This window comes from Poecile atricapillus, chromosome 13 (assembly GCF_030490865.1).
Source record: "Poecile atricapillus isolate bPoeAtr1 chromosome 13, bPoeAtr1.hap1, whole genome shotgun sequence".
Classification (NCBI taxonomy): domain Eukaryota; kingdom Metazoa; phylum Chordata; class Aves; order Passeriformes; family Paridae; genus Poecile; species Poecile atricapillus.
Genome location: NC_081261.1, coordinates 14,777,390 through 14,802,536, shown reverse-complemented (window position 1 = coordinate 14,802,536; position 25,147 = coordinate 14,777,390). Strand labels below are relative to the sequence as shown.

At 37.4% G+C, this 25,147-nt stretch overlaps 1 protein-coding gene across 1 annotated transcript in view; it reads right to left on the bottom strand.

The window, feature by feature from the left end:
* The window catches only part of DOCK2 (dedicator of cytokinesis 2), a 156,287-nt gene that overhangs the window by 107,993 nt on the left and 23,147 nt on the right, over positions 1 to 25,147 (bottom strand). The window contains exons 15-25 of the mRNA XM_058849002.1: positions 24,556 to 24,654; positions 23,095 to 23,167; positions 22,916 to 23,019; positions 20,599 to 20,782; positions 20,398 to 20,495; positions 19,336 to 19,425; positions 19,004 to 19,104; positions 16,443 to 16,577; positions 14,105 to 14,213; positions 7,691 to 7,761; positions 7,302 to 7,408 (exon numbers count right to left, since the gene is read on the bottom strand). Coding sequence (XP_058704985.1) covers positions 7,302 to 7,408; positions 7,691 to 7,761; positions 14,105 to 14,213; positions 16,443 to 16,577; positions 19,004 to 19,104; positions 19,336 to 19,425; positions 20,398 to 20,495; positions 20,599 to 20,782; positions 22,916 to 23,019; positions 23,095 to 23,167; positions 24,556 to 24,654 — 1,171 coding nt within the window. The remainder of the gene's footprint in view (positions 1 to 7,301; positions 7,409 to 7,690; positions 7,762 to 14,104; positions 14,214 to 16,442; positions 16,578 to 19,003; positions 19,105 to 19,335; positions 19,426 to 20,397; positions 20,496 to 20,598; positions 20,783 to 22,915; positions 23,020 to 23,094; positions 23,168 to 24,555; positions 24,655 to 25,147) is intronic.

The window sequence follows — 25,147 nt, the reverse complement described above, 5'->3', positions numbered from 1 at the left end:
TAAGGACATAGGTGTCATCTGAATACAGATTTAGAACAAAGCCTTAAAAATAAGGCCAGTGAACAACATTCTTTCAATGAGGTGAGACTTCTGATGGCAGCCAGTGCTCAATTAAAGCATTGTGCTTCTTCACAAAGGACATCTGTTCACAACTGCAGCAATCTTCCTGTTAAAAGTCTTCACTCTTGGTTATTTGCAATTTAACTCTTTGCTCTACCAGGAAGCCCCAAAGTAATGACTTTAAAATGGCATATTTTTTATTGATCGTTAAATCTAAATTAAAAGTTCACAGCTTAGATAAGAGACACAAGAAGGAAGGTACCATAGGTCACCTACAGATTCTGACAGCACTGCAAGATGCAAATTCTCTTTGTCTCCTGGACTCTAATAGGAACATGAAGGAAGGAGAAGCACAGGGATCTGTGAGGCCAGCACACAACAGCTGCTGGCAGTTCAATGTCAGCAGGTGAGGCAGGACACAGAACAGGTACAGCACAACAGCCCCAGAACACCTCTGACCCCAGGAGTCTCCAGCTCCCAGCTCCCAGGTGTGTGTTCAAGTGTTTCCCCAGGAATTCCAGGGCAGCCACAACTTCCAGCACATCCCTGCTCCAGCCAAACAGCACTTCCAGCGCTCGGTGCCTTTTGCAGCCTGCAGTCATTGCAGTCTGCCAGGCTGCAACACAGCCTTGTCAGCAAATCCTCTCTGGCAGATTTAGATCCTTAAGGTCCCTTCCAACCCAGGCCATCCTATGATTCTGTGAATTTTGATGAATTCTAATTCTCATGTTTCCTCATTTCATTTTACTGACAGCCAGTATGTGTCTTTATCAACTGCTTTAATGTGTTTTTGATCTCTCTTTTCTATTTGAAGTAGTTGTAAACCATGTTTTACACATACATTTACAAGTTCTTTGTTAAAACTAGTTCACCTAACTTGATTTCCCTCCACATAACAAGATATTTTTAAAGTGTAATTATAGAAATGCCATAATGGGTCAAGTCTAACAAAAAGTTACTAGTTGCAATATCAAGCATGTCTCCTACTTGCCCATAAACACAAGTAATGGCTTTAATCTGCATATGTTCACCACAAATGTATGCAGATAAATATTTACAGATAAGTTTATGCCATACTCATCCATATCAAAACATTGCAGCAATAGAACTGGCAAAAGATGAATATTTGAAATATATGACTTGAATGATGCTTTAGAGGTAATGTACCCCTGAAAAAAACCCCAATAAAAAAGCTAAATACAAAATCCAAGACTGAATCTATGGGATAGGCTGGATTATACAGAATATAAGTTGATAATAATATAATTTTAATACAGAACCTTTTTTAAGGAATATTTGAACAGTGACTAATATCAATTTTTTCCCAGCAGCTAAAAACAGCAGAGTCACATGCATCAACAAGCTCTAAGTTCAAGTATTTTTAAAATGTTAAGAAGTTATATTAAACACAGGGAAGGAAAAAAAAAAAATCAAGAAAAGCCCTACAAAACCCCAAAAATTTAGGCTTAGGAACTCTTGTCAGTAGGAAGCAGATTGCAAGATTATAATAGCAAAAATCAATATCTATAACTCAATCCTGACTATAATAATTAAACTGAAAGATGCTTATTCAGAAATTACTCCTCCTCCTTTTTTTAAAAAAAAAAACACTTTTTCTTGATAATTCTAAAAAAAATACACTATATTAACACAAACTAACAACAATATTCAATTTGTGCAGTATTTCACAGGTAAAACTCAGTAATGCACATGAGTATTGGGAAATCAGTGTGATTATGGGTGTGTGCAAGTACTTCTCCTGTTTAAACAGTAATTGAATAGAATAGAAAGAGTTCTTCAGCGAGGGAAAAAAAAAATTGCTACAGTCTCAGCATTTCTTCTGGCATCTGGCAAATTAACCCCTGGTGCTAACATATGCCTCTTACTGCTGTTCTTCCAAAATCAGCAAGTGGTTTGCATATGCTGAACATGCAGCAGCCGTGTCTGGAGCCACAGTGAGCACAGAGCTGCATTTCCAGCCAAGACACAAACTCCATTCCCACCCTGCCAGTGACCATCTGTGTGCCCTACTTAGAGCTCCTGCTCTTTGGGGTGATCTCTGAGCTCTGCTGCAGCACAAACCCCTCACCAGGACTGGACCACGAGGGAATCCCGTGTCCAAAGCACCACTATCAAAACATACGCATTTCATCACTTTATATTCATTGCACACCAATAAAAACCAGTTCTCTCAAGGCCACTCATTTACAAGTTCAGCATTAATGTCAGTAAATATTCCAGGCCCATCTTAGAATAAGCATCTAGCTCCAAATACTATAAACTCAGCAACACCAACTACAATAATAACTCCACGTGAGTTATGAACAGCCATATCTTAATTTGTCATTTTTTCAGAAACAGAAAGAGGGTGGGGGAATTTTTGGCAATAAGTTTCCTAAAATTAAACCAATTAAAAAGTAACTCCTGAAAAGTAGTTTTACATAGAAATTAAGCAATTCTAACAACATTTTTCAAAACAGGGAGAAAATAATCGTTTACATCCTACTAAACAGAGTGACAGATACGACAGGAGACAGTTTCTTACATCATAAAAGAGACCCTAAAATCCCATTAGAGGTGTTTATGTGAGACAAGGCAACCATTTCTTTCATTTTGTTATTTTAAAATAATAAAATATCAAGCAATCTAAAAGCAAAGTGTCAAAAATTAAGTAGATTTGTTGTCCTCTGAACAAAAAGGACTTAATATTTTCTAAAGACAAAACTGCATAAAAGTCTGCTCACACATCCTGTTAGAACATTCCTAAATGCTATGGTGAGGGTGCACAAGCAGTGGAAAGCATCCATCATCCTCCACTCAGCCCTCAAATACCTGCAGCTCCATAAGCTCTCCAAGCTGGGTTACAGTTACAGGGACAAGAAATCAATGCCTCTACAAAAAAATTACAATGTCATTTAAAGGCTTCAAAAGACACTTTAGTGCTGCAAGGTGTTTGAAGATCAATTACAGCAGAGGTGCACGGGACCATTTCCTATCTGATGAAAGCACTCCACGAGTCTTCCGTGGAAATTTGGAATGCTTGGGAATACCTAGCAATAAATTCAGTTTACCCTCAAGATTTCCAGCTTCCAGGTTCATGTGCAACTTATTTAATAAAGGCAAATTTCACTGGCTTTCAAATTATTTTTTTTTAAACACTGTCCCATGTTTTCACAATACTGCTTCTTTAGAAAATGCTGTGAATATCAATGTGTCAAAGAGTAGAAATGCCAGTATATCCAATCCAATTGAATCATAAATATAATACCTCTGGGAATGGATGCAAATTAATTAAAGAACTGCAATGAACTACCTGGAAAGAGACTAAAGTCTGGAGAAAAAAATGGATAATCTGAAATACGTGCAAATTAATAGACTTCACTGTAATTAGCAGTGTAGTTAAATATATTCGATATTCATGGCAGAAAAAATACTACCTGTCCTAGATAAATGTGAACTTTAGTTAATGATACTGTTGGCAATCTTACCTTAATTATCATGCTGCATCCTATTCTGAGATAGCCTACATGTGCTTTCATTCTTGTAAATGACCTTCCAGCTCATTGAGTGCAGTAATGAATCAGGTGGCGTCTACACCCTACACACACTTGGTTCTCTACCCAATTAATTTTAAAATCAATTGTATTAAATGTAGAGCAAAAAACCACCTTTAGAATTTTCTATTTTAAGCCAAGGTAATGTAAATGAAAAAGGAATTATTTGCTATTTACCCTGCGCAGTATTGCAACAGCACAGTACAGAAATGTTTTTGTACCACTATAATATTATATAATATATCTAATAATACTGTAATAATATTACATTACTTATTTTATAATAATATAGATAGTTAATTGTGTATTGGTCTTTTCACATTTTTCAGCACCTGTATTTAAACATGATGTGGACATTTCCCCCTATGGTAATTTCAACATTAAGGTTGAAAACAAAACATAAATGCAAATAATCAAAAAATGTAATTTAGATGAAAAAACACCCTGTAATTATTAACAGGATGATTTTCTGCCATTAGCAATGCAGGGGCAGTTGTGTGAAAGGGAAGGTATAAAGATCATCACCAAACAGAGAAACTCCAGTATTAAATACCCTAAAAGATACTTGGGTAACACCACTGGCATTGTTAGCTGGATACCATTGGCATTGTCAGGAGCATTGTTAGCTGGCCATTCTGTGTTACAGGAATAACAACTTCATGGAATGCTCTCAGGAAATGGAAAAGGTATTTGCAAGAGTCTACTTAGCCCTGACCAGGTTGCACCAAGGATGGTGTAAAAGTATGTCTGCCACTCCAGTAAGAAAAAATAAAATAAAAAAGCAAAGCTGTCCATTTCAGGCATTTGGAATTTTAAAATAATGACAATTGTAAATCCTACAGTACCAGCAAGAAGCTGTTTTATTCTGTCACTTCATCAAACTACTGACATGCAAAATGTTTAAATGAATATTTTCTAGTTAGCAAAAATATTCTCTTGTTAGTACTAACATAAGTCATGATATTGATAAAACAAACAGGATACATTTTAGTTTCATTTTACTTTTGTTTTAAAATGGTGGCAACTTGATTTCTCTGTCTTGGTCAAGTACTTCTTCAGAAACTTCTCTTGTTTTAAACTAATAAATGAAAAAAAAAAATTAATCCATTTTCCCAGACTCCTCTAAAAAGAACACAGCTAAGTATTATAATTATATACTAAGTATTACTATATTAAGTATCACAGTAAAAACATTTTAAGATAGATGTTGCACATGTAATCCCCACAAGCACATAAACAAGCAGTTAATTTTTATGTATTATGTAGTGGATACATTTTAACTGCCAATTACTAGGGTAAGTTTGGATCACAGTACCCAGAAATACAGGATATAAGTGAAACAACAGGGCTGGCAAATTAATCAAGTGTGATATTCTGCCTTCATGCTCTCAGCTGCCTGGTTCTGCTGTCAAGTGTCTGATGTTAGCAAAAAATAGAGAGCTTTTGGGCAATACATTTTTTTCACCTACAAATTTAAGACTAAATGAATCCACTAACTACCTGTCGGGGAAAAATTAAAATGTATTAATTATCTGGTCAGCACTATGCAAAACCCACCATTTATTGGTTTTATAAAAGGTCCCCAGAATTAGAAATCCTCCTAACAAAATTCCTTATTCATTATTACAAAAAAAATACAGAAACAGTGTCTTCCTTTTAGAATTCACAATGCATCCTGAGGTAGACATATCCCATGACAGACCAGCTATTTATTTCAAGACATGAGACAAGCTGCATTTACAAGCAACCAACAATCTATTATTATTATTTATCTGCAAGTAGTAAGAGCTTTACAGAGTATTTTGCATTAACAGACCTCAGCTGAAGGAAAGGCCTGTTAAACACATGAAACAAGCACCACACTAAGCAGACTAAAATGAAAGCTTCTTTGGAATCCAAACCCACTCTTTTCTCTTCTGGAACACACAGAGGGATGGAAGAAAGGAGCTGCAGGATGTACACTAGTGAATAGAACTGTGAAGCACACAGTTACTGTATGCTCAAATGTTTTCCTTCTGAATCTTTACTAGAGTTTATTCCCTATTATACAAGCCTGGGATCTGCTGTCCTGACCATCACTTCTGAATTGAGAACCAATAATAATTGTACTTCAGTGAGATAAGCTTCTCTAAAGAAAAACTATTGAACCAAAAAAAGTTCATAGCTTACACTTAATTTCTCAGTATTAAACACAGGGTAGCTGACTGAACTCTAGTAAGACCAAGAGTTCAGGAGAGTGCCTTATTTATACCCAAACAGAGGGTATATTTCTCCTTCTGCTCTAAATTCTGCTCACCACAACCACAGCTAAAACTAAGTCTGGCACTTCTGATTTTAGAAGCAGCAGCAGTAAAGGCACCTCATACTGCAATGATGTATCAGACTCTGCTTGTAAAATAGAAATACAGCCAACTACCAGAGCAAAGTGTGAATGCAGGGCTAGAACTGTTTGAAAATTAATTAGAATCTGCTGTTAATAGTTTGGATCAGTGTCTGGAGATACCTGAGTTGCAGCTACTTGTGTTTCACCAATCCAAAGCAAATGTGAATTTACACCTAGTTAAAACAAAAACACAGCTGTTGACCATGAAACTATTAAGATAAAGATAGGTGAAAATATTATTTAATTTAATCTAAACAGTAAAACCACCTACATTATTTTCTTGACTTTTTTTCCTGGGAATCTACAATGGTCTTAAAACACAGCAGACGCAGCTAGTTATTGTTAAAGCTTACAATATACAGTTCAGTCTCAATGGAATACAACACAGGTCTGAAAATAAAGTGTAATTTAGATCTGTCCTGGCTAGTTAGAACTGCATCACTCTCCTGGCAACTCAGAATGAAGTGAGTAAAGCAATCCTCTCTCAATTTACTCACAGCACTATTTGCAACCCACTGTTGTACCGTCAAGTTCCTGGAATTATTATCTCTAAATTGTCAGAAACTGGAACTCATGTGAGCAGTCTGTGTGCCTTTCAGGTTCTGAAGGTTATCTACACAGGCAAAAAGGTGGGGAGAGAGAAGCAACCATCCAGTCCACAAGAGAGGAGTCGAACACTTGACACTGAGATGAAACTAATCATGTAAAGCTTGGCTACACTGATAGGATTCCTTCAGCAAAAATTCACTTCTTGTGATAACATGATGGAAAACTGAGCACAATGGTGATAAAGGCATTTCAGTATCATTAACACTCCTGAGAGTTGAGAGAGACACTAAGTTCTGATAGAGGTCGAGAAGCATCATAATTCCTGTAAGTGGAAATGCTGCATCGCAGCCAAGTATACCACAGCACAATCAGATTTTTTTTGTCCTCTTCCCAGGCAGAGGCCTCATATAACATCTGTGTTCACAAGGTTTCACTTCATGTTCCTATTCCATTATAGACCTTAAAATGGGTTGAAAGGATATACAGCTCACCCACCTAACCACCATAACGCAAGAAAACCACACAAAACTGTTCCTCTGAGCCCTACCTGTTCCTTGCTTTAGGCCAGCAATCACACTTTGCACAGCTCTTGCCATCCTGTGGAAAGAGATGAATCCCCTCCAGAGCTCAGGCTTCTGGCATTCACACTCTTTCAGTATTTGTTTCACTCAATTTCAAACATGAATTGCACAACACATGAGCCACTGAAAATTTTCACACATTTGTTTGAAGCCCTACAGGCATTTTGTATTTACCTTGCTTTTTAAAAAGGTTGCTGCGTACAATTTCCTTCATGGACTGCACTTTCTGCTTCTGTAGTTTCACTGGTGGGATGCAAGTGTAAAATTTGTATAGTAGTTGGCTGCATGAAAAAGAAAAAGGTCATAAATACCATACAGATTCATTCATCAGGTGTTAATAAGAACAGAGAAAAAGAGCAAAAGATCACATATTTCTAAACATTTATCACTTTTTAAGACTTACATTTATTTATATATCACAAATATTGACAAGAGACCAGTAACAAAAGTATCCAGGGATCAACCACTGTCTTGATCAGTAGGAACTGGTATGTCTTTGTGGACCTAAACTGATCTGCAAGAATTAATTGCAGACAACTAGGAAATGTTCAGGAGTGACTCACCTCAGTAATTTGGCATCAAAAACCATTTCAACATCATGAAGAACTGATGGTATGTACTTCAAGGCAGCAACCTGCATTGACAGAGAGATCATGTTAATCCTGGATGTTTATACATGTGCATGAACAGCACAGAGCCCACCACTGAGACAGATACACACAAAACTGAAAAACTCAGACTTCCTTCCCCAGGCTGAAATATTCACATTTGAATAAATTTCACCACAGAGTCTCATGTGCTGAGGCAATGCAGAGGAACTTTACCATAGTTCCAAGTGGATCTGATTCTCTTTGCCAAGCAGTGAAAGGGCCCAGGCTTTGTAGCTATCTCTTTGCAGACCACTAAAATTGTCATTAGGATGCAAATAAGTAAACCAAGCACTGATCAAAGCAGGAGCTGTATCAATTCCATCCTAGAAATGTGCAGTGCAGGAGTCAGGGTGACAGCCACCGCCCACCCCAATGCCACCCTTTCTAGAACAGATGAAAAGGGGTGTCATGTCCCTAACCAACCATCTGCAGCCAAGCTGTGGGATGGTTTATCTCCTCCTATCAATTCCTGAGCTATGTTTTGACAGCACAGTGGGATAATCAAACCTTATCCTGACAAGGCTAAGAGACAAGTTACTATTCTTACACGGACAAGAAACTTGAGCAGGCAATTTCAGGCTCAAAATCACCACTAACACTTAAGGCTGATATGTACAAAAACTGACTAGCAGTATTTCACTGCGCAGCTTTAGGGTGGAAATTCCTACTAACATCTTCCTAAAATCTAAATTAAAGTCATGTGAAGCCTTCTGTTACTGGTCTATCTGATAGTAGTCTATCCAGCTTCAATATTTCTCTTACCTGGACACAGCAAGCTCCTTGTTAAAAACCTTCTTTCTTGAGAGTAGGGGGCTTAGAATGAAAACAATCAGAGCACAGCTTTCTTTGACTCTTTTAGACCTTTTAAACACAATAAATCTACAGTTTTATTTGTATGAGCTTCCACTGCAGTAGAAAATCAAAACAAAACAAAAAACTAATTATGTCTTGATTGAAAAGGAGAGCTTAGTCTGCACCACGAGTGAATACAGTATTTCAAAGAAACTCAATGCTGGCATATGATACATTCAGATAAAGTCATTCTCCTGCAGATCTCATCCCACACTCATACACAAACCTAGAAAGGTCAAAGGAGTGTTTAAAAGCTGTTTCAACTTCAACAAAGAGATGGAATCTTCTACTGATCTTGGGAATTCCCTGGGCTATTTAAAGCACCCATACAAGCCCCTGTGTTGGGCTGGAAACTGCCTCCAGCTTGAGTTCAGACTCGTGCTGCTGCTCCTCGCTTTTCAAGCAGCAGATACTTGTTGCACAGCAGCATCTGAATTTCATTTTACAGCAATTCACAGGTACTGTGAAAGATGTTTGATAAAAGAGAGAGCCACCAGCGGCCAGAAAATATTTCAAGCAGTACTCCACTGACAGCTGGACTATTGTGCTGTCTGGCTTTCTCATGCTCCCTGTTCTACACTTGCATAGGAGGGAAGTGGGAAGGATAGAGCTGCAAGCTCTCTCTGCAGATCCACAGCTCCAGCTGAAGTACAATAACGAGTATATCCCCTGCACTATTTTAGACTCCCAAGTTTCATTTGCAATAATTGCTTCAAATGATGCACTATGGATACAATTGAGCACTGTCCTTAATGAAGTCATTAAAATCTCCTAGTCAGCAGTACAAGATGTTCTGCATTCTTCAAACCCTAAGAGATTATTTTTTTAAGCAGGATACAGATAAACCCACAGCACTGCAGAAAATTATTTCTTACATATACAATGTACAGTTAAATTTATTTTAACCTTTACTCCTGACCAAGCTTATTTTTAGCTGCCCTCTTTTTGCAGTATTACATTATACATATTCATGAAATTCGAGTAACCATGAGATGAAAAGTACAGTCGAAGAAATCACTGGTGCTCTGTTTCTTAATCTAATTTTACTTGCTATCAAGGCAACTGTAAGAAGTTACTGTGCCATCCCCCTTTGTGCACCATAAGCAAAGCATCATTATCAGTACCTTTCTAGCCTTATTCCCTCATAAGAAAACTGTACAGAGATCCATAAAGTCCTTAAAATCTACTGCAGCAGTAGGGTGGGTCAAAATTGCTTGGGGAAGAATGAAAGGCAGCAGCTTCATATTCCATTATTTTTCATACTTTTCAGTGCCACAGACAATTTCTTTATGCTACATTTCAATGACCTTGAGAACTTGTCATCTAAGGTTTCTGAAAACACACACAGCACAGGGAGCTGTGCTTTCTCAAATCAGTGCCTAGGAGCGAGCAGGGGGGAGATGACATTTGCAGCAGACAAGACCATCTGTAGGTCAAACGTGGTGTGTCAGCTGGGGAACACAACAGTTGGAAAGGGAGCAGAGGTTTGATTTGTAAATTAAGGTTGAGAGCACAAGCTGGTCAATGAAAGGGCACGCTCACAGACTACAAGTCAACAGTAGGGTGATGTAAAAAACAAATAATCTGAAATTTAAAAATCATTCATTCCATTTTATTCCCCAGAAATAAAGAGTGATTTAAACAGACATAAAACACATCCACTAATAATTATGTTTGTTTCCCTGAGTGCTCAGACAAAGTACTGATACCTCCTCTATTGCCCCTAACCCCTGAGCCTCCCTTCACCAAACTCCTTGCAGTTTCTGGAAACTCCTTTCTAGGTTTCCAGATTTCAAAGATTCTCTCCCCGAGAAGTACAGACTTAATGAAAAAATCTCTCTAAAATCGACAAGAGTCACCAGCAATGGCTACAGAAGAGCAGCTGATAAATGCAACAAAGCTGTAACATCATCCCTGACAAAAGAAATTAAAGAAAGGTTTAAGTGTAGTGCCTAGAAAGCCCTACCACTGTAAAGACAGTGTAAGTTCTGAATGAATTATTTCAAATAATTACAGGATCAATCTGTAAAAAACCCTCTTAAAAGGAGGAATTCTTACCCTACAGCTGCACATTGATTCTTTTACTGGTGGCACGAAACCACCCCAGCCTCCACTCCAAGGGCCACCCTTACAAAGCAGCACGCCTGGAGCTCTGCACTCAGATGCAGCCAGGCCACTCTGCAGCTCAGATGGGTGCTCTTAAACATCAGCACAGCAGGGATATTGAAAAGAGAATCCTAATTGTAGTTTAATTACTTCATGCAGTGCTGAAGTTGAGAAGCATTCTGTCTGCATCTTTAAACAAAAAAGATAACTTGCCCAGCTCCTGAAGTTGTTTCTTTTTTTCTAAACAGGCTAATGTGGATTAATATGTACATTTCCAGTCTGCCAACAATAAATTAACAATTCAGTCTTTAGCTGTTCAAAGCTTATATGAAAGTACGACAAAAGAGAACCAGGTATCTGCCCTTCCCAAAACTCAGGCACTACAGTAAGTCAAAGCCTCAATCCACTTCAGTCAGCTTTGGAACAAGGACTGAAAAGAGATCTGGAACTTTTTGTAAATGTATACAGCATTTAACAGATCAGGAAGTAAGATATCACTCAGTAGATAAAGTTAAATTAAAACAATAAAGTGCTTCTGGCATAGATGAGGCTGTTCCATATAACACAATTTTATAAAAAATTCTTTCCTGAGTGAATTAATTTTCAATGCAAGTCTGAGTGTGATTCTATCAGTAAAAATATCTGGGAAATTACTAGAGGTGAAAATACTGAGTTCCAAATTAAAAAAAAAAAATTAAAAATTAAAAATAGCAGAGACCAAGAAACTTCAGGTTTCAAAAGAATTCTTTAAATCATCTACAGTAAAACCCAGTAAGCATTTGGACAACCAAGGATGAAATAAGAGTTAAAAATTCACATTCAAAAGCTCTGCAAACTAGTTCAAGTTTTAATATCCTGAGAAACCCAATTACTTCAACTTTCTCCAGGGCTCCTAAAACTTTCTCCTCTGATATCTTCAGACCATAATCTACTTGTACCCATTCAATTGATCCTACCAATCTATGTTCCACTTATCAATGATAATGCCAAGTGTAACAGATTTAAGCCAGTTTTAATATTCTGATTATTCCAGTATTTTTCCAACAGACTCTGAACTTCCCTCTCTGGGTACACAAACTGTAACATCTATGGGGTCCCTTGTGTCCATAGAATCACTGAATAACCACCTGTCCCTTACTCTGCAAAGTTAATTTGTACTACTACAACATCCATCACTGTCATCTCAAATACCCCAAGGGAAATCAGTGTTGGATTTAGGCAGAAGCAGATTTATGAATTTCTTTCTACTACTTTCTCCTCCCTCTCACTAGAAATTATCTCCATTTTCTGGCCTGCATCCACCTACCAGGGCAGGAGTCTCAAGTACTGGCACTGAAATCTCCTCCAAACAGGCACAGAAATACTGTCCCTTGAGAAAGCTGTGGCTGCTTATGGAGTTCATGATGAAGTGGGAGGGAGTGTTAATTTTATATTTTTTTCCTCCAATAAACTTATTTCCAGCAGCCAGCACTAAATTAAAACTGGGCACTGCTCATTCCATGCCTCTCTTATCAGGATTTTATAACATGAATACAGTAGTTTTTATTTACTGTGTGTAAAGCAATCTCTTTGTAGGCTTCTCTCAGAGACACAGCTGTATGACACATTAGTATCTAGAACAAGAGCAAAGTTATGATATAAACCAGTATTTCACATCTGCCATTAAAGGCTCCTGCTAAAAAGAAAACTTCCAGTGTCTTATGCAGATTTAGAGACCCCCAAAGCCCATTAGTGTTTCAGGATTATGAATAAATAGGACCCATTTTGCACAACTGACAGCCTTCGTTAGAAATCAAAAATTTTGATTTTCAATATGGTTTTGATCAAAGTATAACTGTTTAATAACTGGTCTGTTTATGAAACACAAGGATGTGCTCTTTAAAATTAGCATTAGCATCCTTTAGTCCTTCTCAGAGGTGCTCAGCTCTGTTTTCAAGGTTCTGCTGTTTCTGAGGAACATCAGCCAAGATACGGTGCACGTTTGCTAAGCAGGTACAACGCTAGGAGCTGGCATTAAACATGGAAATATGGAAATGGGGGTAGCCACAGTCACACTCCTCAGTCCATGCAATGTCACAGTGCCACTGGCTCTATAACCTGCTCTGAAACACTCCCAGCAGCCTTTCAGGGGCACCACTGCCCCTTGCACACCCAAAAACTATTAAGGAGGAAAAAGTTTTATGTGAGCCTTTCTTGTCACTCTCAAGAGGAAACTGCCCTGCTTGTCAGAGGAAAGACAGATGGACAACCCCACACCAGTGATGTGACATGCCCTCCCCAGAGAGCATCAAATCCTCCAAGATCTCTTTCTTAATTAGTACAAGTACCATAAGAGCAGACATTATTATATAAACTCTTTCACTATTACTTTAAAGATGTTTTGGGGTTTTTTTTTCAGAAGTTTCTCCTGCTTCTGATGCAGCATTCAAATGTACAAACTATTCCCAGGAAGGCCTCTACAGAATTATCAAGTAACAGAGTATCTGCTTGATTTTTAAATGCATTCAGAAAATTACTGTAACCATGGTATTATACAATTAACTTGGTATTTACTTTCTCAGCTTTTGCAGTTGCACATTAAACACTCCATGCAAAGTGTCAGCTGATACAAATCTCAAGATCAGCCACCTGAGGTTTTATTCAACACAGGCTTTTTCACAGGCTTCCACTTCTAATCTAAGTCATATCAAAAGGAATCAAAACACAGAACCAGAGGAAAATTCAAGCCCAATCCATACAATGAGTTTTTAATAAAGAATGTATGAATCATCAATATTGCAGCTAATAAACCTCCTACATTTCACTCAACAGGAAATCTTGATAGTTTTTCATATTAATACAGAACTGCAAATTATTTGATATTAATGATGCAAATAGCTTCTTGTTTTCCTTAAAACATTATATTCTGAAGGGTTAGAATAACTGAGATTGACATAAATGGCAAACCCTTATCCTATTTTCAGTTTAAACAATGGAACTCCCAATGACTGAGACAATAAAATTTATTTTCCCAACTAAGGTGGTGGAATCCCTGCTTAGCATTATCTGGAGAAACTCAAGAATTAAACATTCAGGTCCCACTGGAGGCTTCAGTCATTAGATTGCTTGAAACATTCCAACATTTGTGTATTGGTTCTTTCCTTGACTCCATTCACAGAATTTCTGTAAGCATATCTTGTCTTGACCTTTTCAAACTAGGCTCCAAATTTATCAAACAACCTGCTCTTCCAATAGAGGGGAATTACAAAAGAGACATATTGAGAAATTTCCTGAGTCTTTTCCTAGATTTAAAAAGAACAAAAATAAAAAGCCCATGTACAAAATCCATATAGAAAACCAAATCCAACTGGTTTCCACACACACACCAACCTGCAACAAAATGGCAGTTTTATGCTGGCTTCTCATCAGGTTGTTGATGGATTCAAAGAGTCTTCTCATTGATTCTTCAAATTCTGTTTGTTCTTTGCCTTCATATAATCTGTTGAGAGATGCATTAGGTTATCCTTTCAGAATTAGAAAGTTACATCCTCTCAAATGCAACAGATTAAACATTAAATATATATTTCAGAAGTTGATACAATATTATGCACATAGATATTTCCCTGGTGGGTTATAACTGCTATTCACTATATTGTGTAGGAATTCTTCCATTTGAACACTACAATAACCACTTTCAATTGTTTTAAAAGCCTCTAAAGCATGACACCTCCCAGATTGGAGCTTGTATAAATCATTTTACTTTCAAAGTAACTTATATGCAAAAAGGAAAAAAAAAATGGTGTTTTTTTTTTTTCCCCCACTACAACTGAGCTACTCAAGGATACATTTCACAAATTATGACAATTTCTGTCTTCTGCTGCTGCTGCCACTTTTTCCAAGAGCTATTTTTACTGGCCCCATTAACCATTCTGCTTTTTTCAAAAAGTCTCTATTTGACACTTAAAAGTTTAAAAGTGCATTTAAATTGAGCTCTCTCCATTATTTCTCCATTCCCTGTCCTGAAGTTTGAATTTCTCAGATTATCTCTCCTGTATTGTTCATACTGGCTCTTACTACTAAACACTACCTACATAAACAGTAAAAACACTGATGACATGTGAACTTAGTTTTGTGAAACAGCTGTCAAGAGTTAAAGAAAAACAAGCTAAGAAAAAAGCCAAGATGACAAGAGAATCCTGAAATGTGAGTAGAATACTGTGAGCTAAGTGCTGCCTCTTCTGCTCCATCAGGAGAGAAAAATCTCTTTTTAAAGTAAGGTGTTGCAGTGTCATTTGCTTTTCTTTTCAATTTGAAATGTAAGACTGCTTACAATAATAGTATTTGTCCCATGAATTTAGAGTTTCAGACCTGTAGTTAAGTAAGAGCAGGTATATGTAGCTTATTACCTATTCAGGTGATTATGATTACTGCAATGCAACACATTGCAATTACCCACTTTATGACAGATTGTCCAATGAACACTTTTAGCTGCAAGATAACACAAGGGATTAAAATGAGGACCAAAGTTCTCCCTGAAAAGAACCCTTCTGATTTCTGACCTTCATCCAGACAAGAAATTTTCCATAATCCTCTACACACTGCTTCCTTCTCCAAAACTCTAATATACTTTTCTGCCACTACACCTCTGATAAAAATATAAGATAAAGTTGTATTCCGCTCTCCCAAGCACCATCTCCTTCCTTATATAGCTTTACACCTTGTTTACCTGTATCCATCTATAAATTGTAAGTTCCTAGAGACAATAATATTTCTAAGGTACTTCAACAAAAACATCATCATCCAGCAAGTAAACAAATTTTAAAAAAACACATAAATTTATATGGATTTCTTTTTATAATGGACAGTGGAATACCAGAGGAAAAATGTGTTAGAGCTCCCACTGAGCATAAGACAGCTGGAACAGAACACCTTCCTCTTCAGCCACAAACACAACACCCAACCACTCCCTCTCCCTACAGGTCTGAGGCTGCCACTGCCTGACCTCTGCCCCTACGGTCCTTCAGCCACAAAGGGAAATCAGAACTAGCTGTAGGGGGAAACCAGCTCAGGATAAATAAATGGAGAGAGGTGAAGCAGAAAAGAATTGAGGGAATGGTCTGTGGTATATGGAGAGGGTACAGTTACCAATGTGCAATTTTTCTCCTTCCACTTTTCATTTCCTTTGTTCTCCCCTCCTCCTTTTCCCCTAAACCTGAATACCAGTTGTAAATACTACACCTCTGTTTGCCTGAGCTACACACATCCAGTCCATTGAGATTTCCCCATAAATTCCTTAAGAGGAGGTCCAAAACTCTAAAATTAGTGTGAGCATGGTTCCTGAAATGACACTGCTCCGTGCACGGTCTGAGGGGCTGAACACAATGTTCTCAAGGACAAGTCTCCAGCCTCCAGCCATCTGTTGAGACGTTTGGCCATCCACTGGTCTTAGGCCAAGCCACCTGACACAAAGAATAATCACCCTTTGAAACCTGCTGCTATTACCAAATCCATCTCTGGAACTTACTCTGAGATTCAGAAAGCGGATTTTTGGATATTCCCTCTACAAAAAATATCTCAGCAGTGTCTGTATTTCATAGCAGTTGTCAGGTTTTATGTTTTATTTGTAAAAATAAAAATCAGCTCTGTTCTAAAACTTTTTCTATTTCTCAGGTCTCCTTCTATGTCTGATATTAGACAGCTAATTAAATTGCAATATCTGTGTACTTACTGGGAAAATAATGTCCTTGATCTAACAATGAACTTGAAAACATATTCCAGTGCTTTCAGAGTTCTGAGGATAGGTTCACATTGCTCCCCTCGGCTGGAAGTATCCAAGTATATCTTCAGAACACTCATTAATTTCCTGAAGTTTAAAAATAATTTAAAAAATAATTGTCATTATTATTTTTTAATAACCTTCTTTAGCGTCTTTGGCAGCTCTAAATATATGTTCATGCTTAGTCAAGCACATCCAAGAAAACAGACTGCATGTATTTCTGGATTTATGTTGCACAAACTCTGTCAGTATAAACAAATGAGGAATAAATTCTTAGCTGCATAAGCAAGAGAGAAATCTGAAATCCCAAAAGAGCAGCATGATTTTACACAATCCTGGAAGCACCTTTACAGAAGTTTGTAACAAAGAAACACAAAATATTCCTTCTGCTTACCTCCACTGAGCAGTGATTAAACACCACTGCATGCTCTAATTAACAGCATGTAAATATAATATTCCAGTACACAACAATATCTGCTTAAATAATTTACTTTATTTAAACACTTCTTTATTCTGTATCTAAAAGCAACTTTTTGTTAAAGACACACAGCCAGCTACAAAAGAGCAGAAGTCCATCTAAAACTAAGTTACTTAATTTGTAGCTATAGAATAATCTCAAATGATTAAAGCAATAGCAATGATGCAATATTGATCTTAATGCAGCCATGATAAGGATGGTTGGGTTTTTTTTTCCCTACATCTCTACAAAAATGGGGACCCTGCCCTAAACAAACAGCCAACAAACAAACCTCTGTGTAACTAATACACATCCCCAGCCTAACTCACATTTCAGGACCAAAATGTTGTGCTTTCAGCCTCTCAGCCTCCAGGGCATTAGATCCATTGTGTGTTTCCATTTTCTCCTTTTAGCTGCTCAGAGTTGGAACAATATTTATCCAACTTGTATGTAGGTGTAGTTCATGTTAACCCCTCTCAGAGCTCTCTAAAAGCCAGCAGAAAGGATCCCTCAACAGGAACTGAATAAATAGGCAACAGTTTGGCCAACCAACCATGTCATAACATGGCTATAATATGTCTGGGATACAGTATTTCCTTCCTAGTTAGGAGTTAGGCCACACACACTTGCACACTTTATAAATGATACTGGAACCAGAGTAAATCTTTCATGATGTGCATTGAATGCCAAGAAAACACATGATATGGGGAGCAATCATAAACATTATTCTTTTGCCTCTATCACATTGATTAAATCATCAGATACTCCCAGACAGGTAAGTCTTAGAAATATTTTATGCAAATAAGGCTGTCCTGAGAGGTTCTGTACCTTTCTTTTCTTCTTTAATAAAGCCTTAAATTACATGTGCTTGTTACTTATGGAGTGAGAGAGGATTGAAGAAGAGCACATAGCTTATGATAGAGCTTTCTGAGCCCAGCTCACTTCAGCTTTACTGAGGTGTGAGAAAGGGCTGATTTTGCACTGCTGCCTTTCAACCCTAGGAAATTCATGGTCTAGTGCATGATTTTTGTGACATTTCGTGTTGAATTAGAACTGATGCAAATTCAGCACAGACAGTAGAAGATATCCCAAACTACTCCAAACCTTCAGCTCAGGTCTTCCATACACTATTCATATTCCAAATTAAAGTTCTGCTTCATTCTGCCACTCCATTAAGCTGCCAGAATGAGACATCAGGTAGATTAAAACCCCACATCTATCCTCTTAGATTAAAACCCCACATCCATCCTTTTAGAGCACATCCCAGGGATCAGCACCAGCTGAAGATGTTAACTTCCTTCACAATTCAGTCATTTTATCCTACATCATCTGCAAAAGCCTATTCAAAACAAAGTAGGAATCTAAGATTAAATGTGGTGTATAACACATCTGCACAGTTTTTACTCTTTTGTATGAGTCTATGTCTTCCCATCTGGGTGTTATGTGGAAGCTCCAAAAGTTGAAAACAAATAAATAAATAAAAAATCCACTACAAGTCCACCCATTGGCATGACCATGTAACAAATACTACAACTCCATTTCATAGCAGGACAGGTAACAAATACCAAAATTCACTGCACTGAACCCCTTCTGATGCAACATCAGACTAAAATGCATATGAAAACTTGACAGTTCCCAAATAATTATTTTGCCCTTGAGTTTGCTTGATGTGAAAAAAAAAATAGTGGAAGTCTATGTAAATGGGTTAAGGAGAGCCTCAAGTCATCACTTGAGGCATTTCAGCTTAAGGCCAGGGATACAAATGGAGAGCAAAGCATCTTTTGACAAATTTGGCAGGATACAGGTGAAGTGCTCAGATACAGCAAAATCCAGCTGACAGAAAACAAATGCCAAAGCACCAATTAACCCCAAATCATTTGCTATGGGTTCATTAATTCCACTTATTAATCAAATGTGTCTCAGAAGCAGAGAAGCAAACAGCAGCATCAAAACAACAGTCACCATAAATTACATCAGAAGAGTCACAAGCAGGATTTACTTTTTTTTATGAGATGGTGGAGGTTTAGGAAAAAAGAGAAAGAAGAGAAAAACTTACTTGTATGCCAAGGTTGCACTGAAGTGCTGCTGGATATATGCTTCCAAAACAGTGTTAAAGTGCTGAAACTTACGGTCTGCAATGAGCCCTATGATATAGATCTAAACAGACATGCACACAATTAGCCAGAGTCACATTGAAAACTTAAATATTATCTTCCTAGAGGTATTTCTGGTAATTTACTATTTAAGTTTTAAAAGAAATTTGATTTTCAGTCAATGAGTAATATTCCTCTGTTCTATAAAGACTAATTCTCTGAACTGCAAAACTTGATAGTTTGTTCAAAATTCTATGGTTCTTTGACAGATAAACTCATTGATGCTGATTCTTACCAGTGCATCAAAGACAAGGATGTCATACTCATTACTGTGGGAATGCTCCATCATGATGTTAAAAAGGGCATCCAATGTATCCTGGAGAAACTGCAGAATATGAAAAGACAAACTGATAACCAATTCAACTTGAAAATCTCACAAGAAAATTTTATGACAGTAAACTTGGTTTTCCACAAGTTAGAATTTTACTACCTTTACTGAAGCATTGCTTAAATTGAGAAAACATTTCCAAGGGTTTAGGCTCTAGTTGGTTTAATTTTAAGAACCTACATCCTCAGACACATGAGCAATCAATAATACATGCTTAGCTCAAAGCTTATGGAAAAGATAAAAAAATTATATAAATGACAAAACTTGCTAAAACTACATTCCTTAGTGACACAGATTAGTGTTTGCTATCTTCACATATACAGGTTGATTAAAAAGAATTTTCCTGCTGCTGTGGTCTGATTCAAATTCTGCTCTAAATCAAAGTACCTCAGTGATTTGGGACACAAATCTTTGGTTTAAGAAATCCACTCTTTCTTTTTTTTTTGGTAATTCTCATTCCTTGTCTCCAGAGACATCTAATGTTTATGTTTAAAGGCACAAAGGTAATAGTATCTGCCATTTTCCAAAATACTAACAGTTTTTATTCATATACTCCTTAAGTTAAGAAAATGCTTTGTTGGGTACATAACACTTCTTGGATTTAATATCAACATGTAAACTAATATTAAAAACTGCAAAGAAAGCAGTAGGAATTGTTTGGAATATTTCAGATAGACAAAGGGAAATAGATGAATAGAGAGTGTGGAAAATATTTTATCATTACTATCTTCATCTCCTAATAATAATCTTAGAAATCCCCCAGCCCAACAATAGCCAGTAGCAGAGATATCTGAAATTAAGAAGTAGAAGGAAAGCTGGCCAGCCCTGTGAAGGATCCTGTCCAGTTGCTGGTTTTCTTGCTCCCTCTTATGAAGAGTTTTGCTCATGTCCTTTGCAAACTAACAAAGGCATTGTGTATGAAGGGCCCTGAAGAATAACTATTATTTGAATAGCAATTTAAATATTTACCTTCACTACTTCCTCTCCATCCACAATCTTCAGCTTTTCCAGGTTTTCCTGAAGCAGCTCTGGTTTCATGCGCCACTTCAAGAGACCCAGCAAGCCCACTGATAGAAAATAAATGGGCACACATTAAAACGTAAAACCTGGTTTAGCCATTTGTGCAAATGTTTTCCTTCTAAAACTCCCACCTCCTTAGAAGGTACATACCATTCTGAGTTAACTTTGTAGAACAAACAAGAGTTGAGATGTAAAATGCATCTCTTGAGCTGACTGAAAGCCCCCCAACAATACTTGAGCTCCTGACTAAGGTAGCTCCTTTGTTTTCCATGTGCAGACGTGTAGAAGGCAATGCCAAATAAGCACCAGCATCCTCCATTTTTTTACTGTCCCCCTGAAAAACAACACATTGTTCATTACATATTTCACACCACCAGATCTAAAATTAGACTTATTTTGTACTTTCTAGAGAAGTAAAAAAAAAATTGAGGAGCAGGAAGGGATTTGAGGGGTGACACCCCCAGCGGAATAAAAGCAAGAGCAAATCTCTCTTTAAAATATCAGTGGGTGTGGAACACTGAAGAATAGTGAAGACTATACACAGGATATAGACATTATAATGTCTGCACACAACTTATAAGCAGAAAACAGGGCTGAGTAAGGAAAGAATAGAAGCACTGTTTTGATAGCCTCATTATAATTTTATACCTGGACCTTGAATATAAAAGATCAGGTCGTGGTAAGACTACATTTTAAATCAGACAGTATGCTGCAGTAACCAAATGACACAGAATATGTGCTTTTCATCTGAATGAACAGTACAAAACCAGAGAGCCAACAGAGATTTTTCCCTCCTCTCTTTCATCAACTTCCGTGCCACAATCCCACAGATTTTCTGGGCCTTAGGATTCTCCAGACAGGCAAGGAGTTTTAGACAAAGACAATAAAAATCATGCTCCTCACTGTTTAGAGAAAACAGTGTTTCTTTAACTAAACTACTCCAGAAAATTTCCCTGATGAATTTGAGATGTCACTTAAAGCTACAGCACTGTGACAAGATATGACTCAATTGCAGACCTTTAGTCTACAAATGAACGAGGAGCTGCAAAAACCATGATCTAGAAAGACATTTCAAAGTTTTGCAGTTTTATCTGGTTCAGTCACTGCAGATGTGCAGTTTCTACTTTGTATCAAAGAGGTAAGGTTAAAAATTGACTGTAAGAGTGCTAGACAGACAAGAAGTAAAACCTTTATGCAGCAAAACGCACAGCAGTACCAGCATCTATGATTGTATCAGACTTGCCAAATAATTACTTCCCAGATTTCTGTAAGCAAAAGAAACTCTTGACTTTCTCTTTTTGGGACAAGACAGACAATGGGAAAAAAGGTGAAGTTTTAATCCAAAAGTCTCTCAAAAAGATCCAATGTCTAAAGACAGATTAAACTTAGCAGTTTTCAAGTTACTTTTTTTGAGAGGCCAGGTGTATGACTGCTTTAAACACAGCTTACAATTACTGTTTTTAATACTAGAATAGGCAAGCATATGTCAGAAAATCTGTCTGTTACTCACAACCACAAACTAGGTCAACTCCATTTAGCATTTTTCATCCATGCTATCACTTAAAAAAAAATTACTGAGCTGATTCAGAAATGAATTAGGTGGAATTTCATAACCAACATTAACCACACAGTCCACAATTTTCCTTCTAGTCTCAGTATTTTAAATGATAGCTTCAATGAAGAGAAGATAAATAACTCTATGTTGCCATTAATCCCTTTTGGCTTGCCTAAACAACTTGATTTAGTTGCATGCATCTCACTTGGTATTAATGATACAGCAAACTTGTTTACTGAGAGTAATCAGTAGAGTCAAAGAGTGCTGAGAAATAACCTAAGTTTTCTTTGCACTGGAAGTGATTTCTGGTTCTTAGTTCCTGCTAGACACCATTCTCCAAGAAGGCAAATAAAATTTGAAACATCTGTTCCCTGCTTCCTTCACAAAGTCAAAGATGCTGTTTCCAGCCGGTGGCAACTAAAGCTGTTCTTCACACCCAAAACCCAAATTGCTGAAACTTTCATTTTTGTACCTGAGGAACTACACAGTAGTTTAAAATAAGCATTTTCCTAAGACTGCATTCCCAGATTATTAATGAGATAAAGATTTAAGTCAGTCAAACACCTCCCATATCCAGCAAGAGGAATGATACCCACCCAAGATACATATACAAGATACAATACAGAGCTGCAGCACAACTTGCTCTATACTACAGAAGGCCAAAACCACAAATGTCAGTAAAAAGAGCAATCATGTCTCACTGTTTAGATAACATCTTTATGCCATTAAAATGCAGAGCAATATTAACTGACAATGGAACAGGTTGCACCTTTTCATTTTGTTCAGCAGTATTACCTTTGATAGAATAATAAAATCAATCTAGCACTAAGTAAATACACAATGCAGTCAAAGGCAACAGTGTGAAAAAAGACATTTTGTGAGAGAAAGAAAGAGGGAAATCTGAGCCCGTACCTTTAGGACTAACAAATCGTGGATGCCATCATGGAGAGTAGTTCCATCCTCCTTCATTAGTCTTATGTAGGCCATTGCAAAATTCTTTTCTCCCTTATCTTTAGCTACAAAGCAAAAGATTTTGGGTTGACTACCCATTGATGAATTAAAATTCACTAAAGTAAAAATTCCCTACTTACACTCTTGAGTCGACCTGTGCCTGAACATGAAGCGCAGATGAATCCTCTGCATGTCCTCAATGGGGACTGCTACCTTTTGTAAAATCAGAAAATAATGAGTTATGGGGGGTGGTTTCACTTGTAATGAGCACCTATTTTAGAATAAATAAGCCCTACTTCTTCTGTTTCCACAGTGCCTTTCACAGGCCATTTCAAGTAGCAAAGTGGTGGCTGAAAAGCAATGATCTGGTAGACTTTGCTCAAAGTCTGGCATCAGCAAAGAAATGAAGCACAGAACCCAGTGAGTTAATGCACACAGGTGATAGAAAATAATCACAGTTCAGTTCTCTTGCTCACCCTTTTAACCACAGAGAATTAAACACCTCTGCATTAAGCAACTCCCACATTTCAGATACAGAAATTGACAACCAATGTATTAAACAGGTGAAAAGGATAGGAAAATTCCAGCAATATAAATTGACGGTATTTTAGTGATTAGATTTAGTGTAATGCCTTGAGGAGAATCACAGGAACTTGCAAGTGCTTTATTCTTAAAACACCATACTTTAGGTCAAACATGCAACAAAGAAGACAAACTGTGTAAGGGAAAGCACAATTTTTCATATGATCAAGTTTATGGTTCTAAAATTTTAAGGACTTGCACACCTTTATGTGCATTCACTACATCCCTTCACAAATCTTACTCAACAATGCCTTAATATTAATTATGTTTTTCAACAGGACCTACTGTTAGAGATCCTGTACAAAAGATTGAATTATGGAATAATTTTAAAAAGGAACAAGTATAATAAGCAATAAACAGAATGGGTCAATGTTTTCAAAACAACAAATAAGCTTCTGTTTCAAATCACACTTCCATTCCCACTCTGTTCTTCACCATCACAGGTATCACCGCTTAAGGTAATAATTGCAAGCTTGTTATACATGGCTATTTAGTCCTAAAAAAATCATGCAAGCCTATTACTGCTCTGTAAGAACAATTTCTGGCAACTTCTGGGCATTTTCCAATCATAGACATTAAAGCTTGATTAGGTAATTATTAGGGTGTCTCTAAAGAGAAGTAACAGCTTTTTCTTTTTGAAATCAAAAGAGGGGGTTGGTATTTTCATTTGGCTTTTGGTTTGGCTTTGTTTGTTTTTTAATTGAAGCTCCTCATCTCCATTGTTTCACCAAAATAGAACAAATGCAATATTTCATTTTTGATGAGCCCTCTTAGGACATAAGGTTATCTAAGATGATCTCATTTGTTTTGCTGAACTAAACCTACACATCATTTTCTAGGCCAAATTTCAAGCCTCAGTGATCATGTACCTCTAATAACTGATGTATGACTAAGACTTCATGCTTCGGCTGTAGTCAGGGACAAGATGTATTTTGGAGAAAGCTGATGCTGTATAACCTTTTTGTGTGAGGCATTAAGAAGTGAAAAAAAAAAAAAAGTGGGAAGTATCCACGCCATACCTTCAATGTCTCCATCCATCGTGGCTGCTTGACCTGATAGTAAACAACTGATCTGTACTCGCTGACAGGTTTGTCCCCTGCTCCCAGGCAGACAGCATTCTTACAAAAGGAGGGAAAAAGAGTACTTAGTGCCTCATTAATCTGGGTAACTTTTGGAGCAGTTTTGGGTAGATTAACTTGAGCAAAAGCAAAAGGTCACCAGAGAGCCTCCCCTCAGAGCCCGGAGCGGGGAGCTCCTCCCTGGCCCTGGGACATGGCTTCCCCTCACGGGCTCCGCTTCCCCTCACGGGCTCCGCTTCCCCTCACGGGCTCCGCTTCCCGCCCTTGCTGCTGGCTTCAATTTGGACGTGGCATCGTTCAAAATTAAATAATCATGACAGCACCAACAGGGGAGAAGCACTAACGTGAAGACGCTGCATTTTCCAAGCCTCTGAACGCAGAGGAAATTAACATTTACCATAATCTATGGGTACAGCCAGTGTAATTGCATTTTACAGGGGTTACACACAGTGGGCTCTAAGAGATGTCTGAAGAACATAAAATCGATTTGATTTCTCCATGTGTTGAATTTAAATAATCAACATGTCATCTC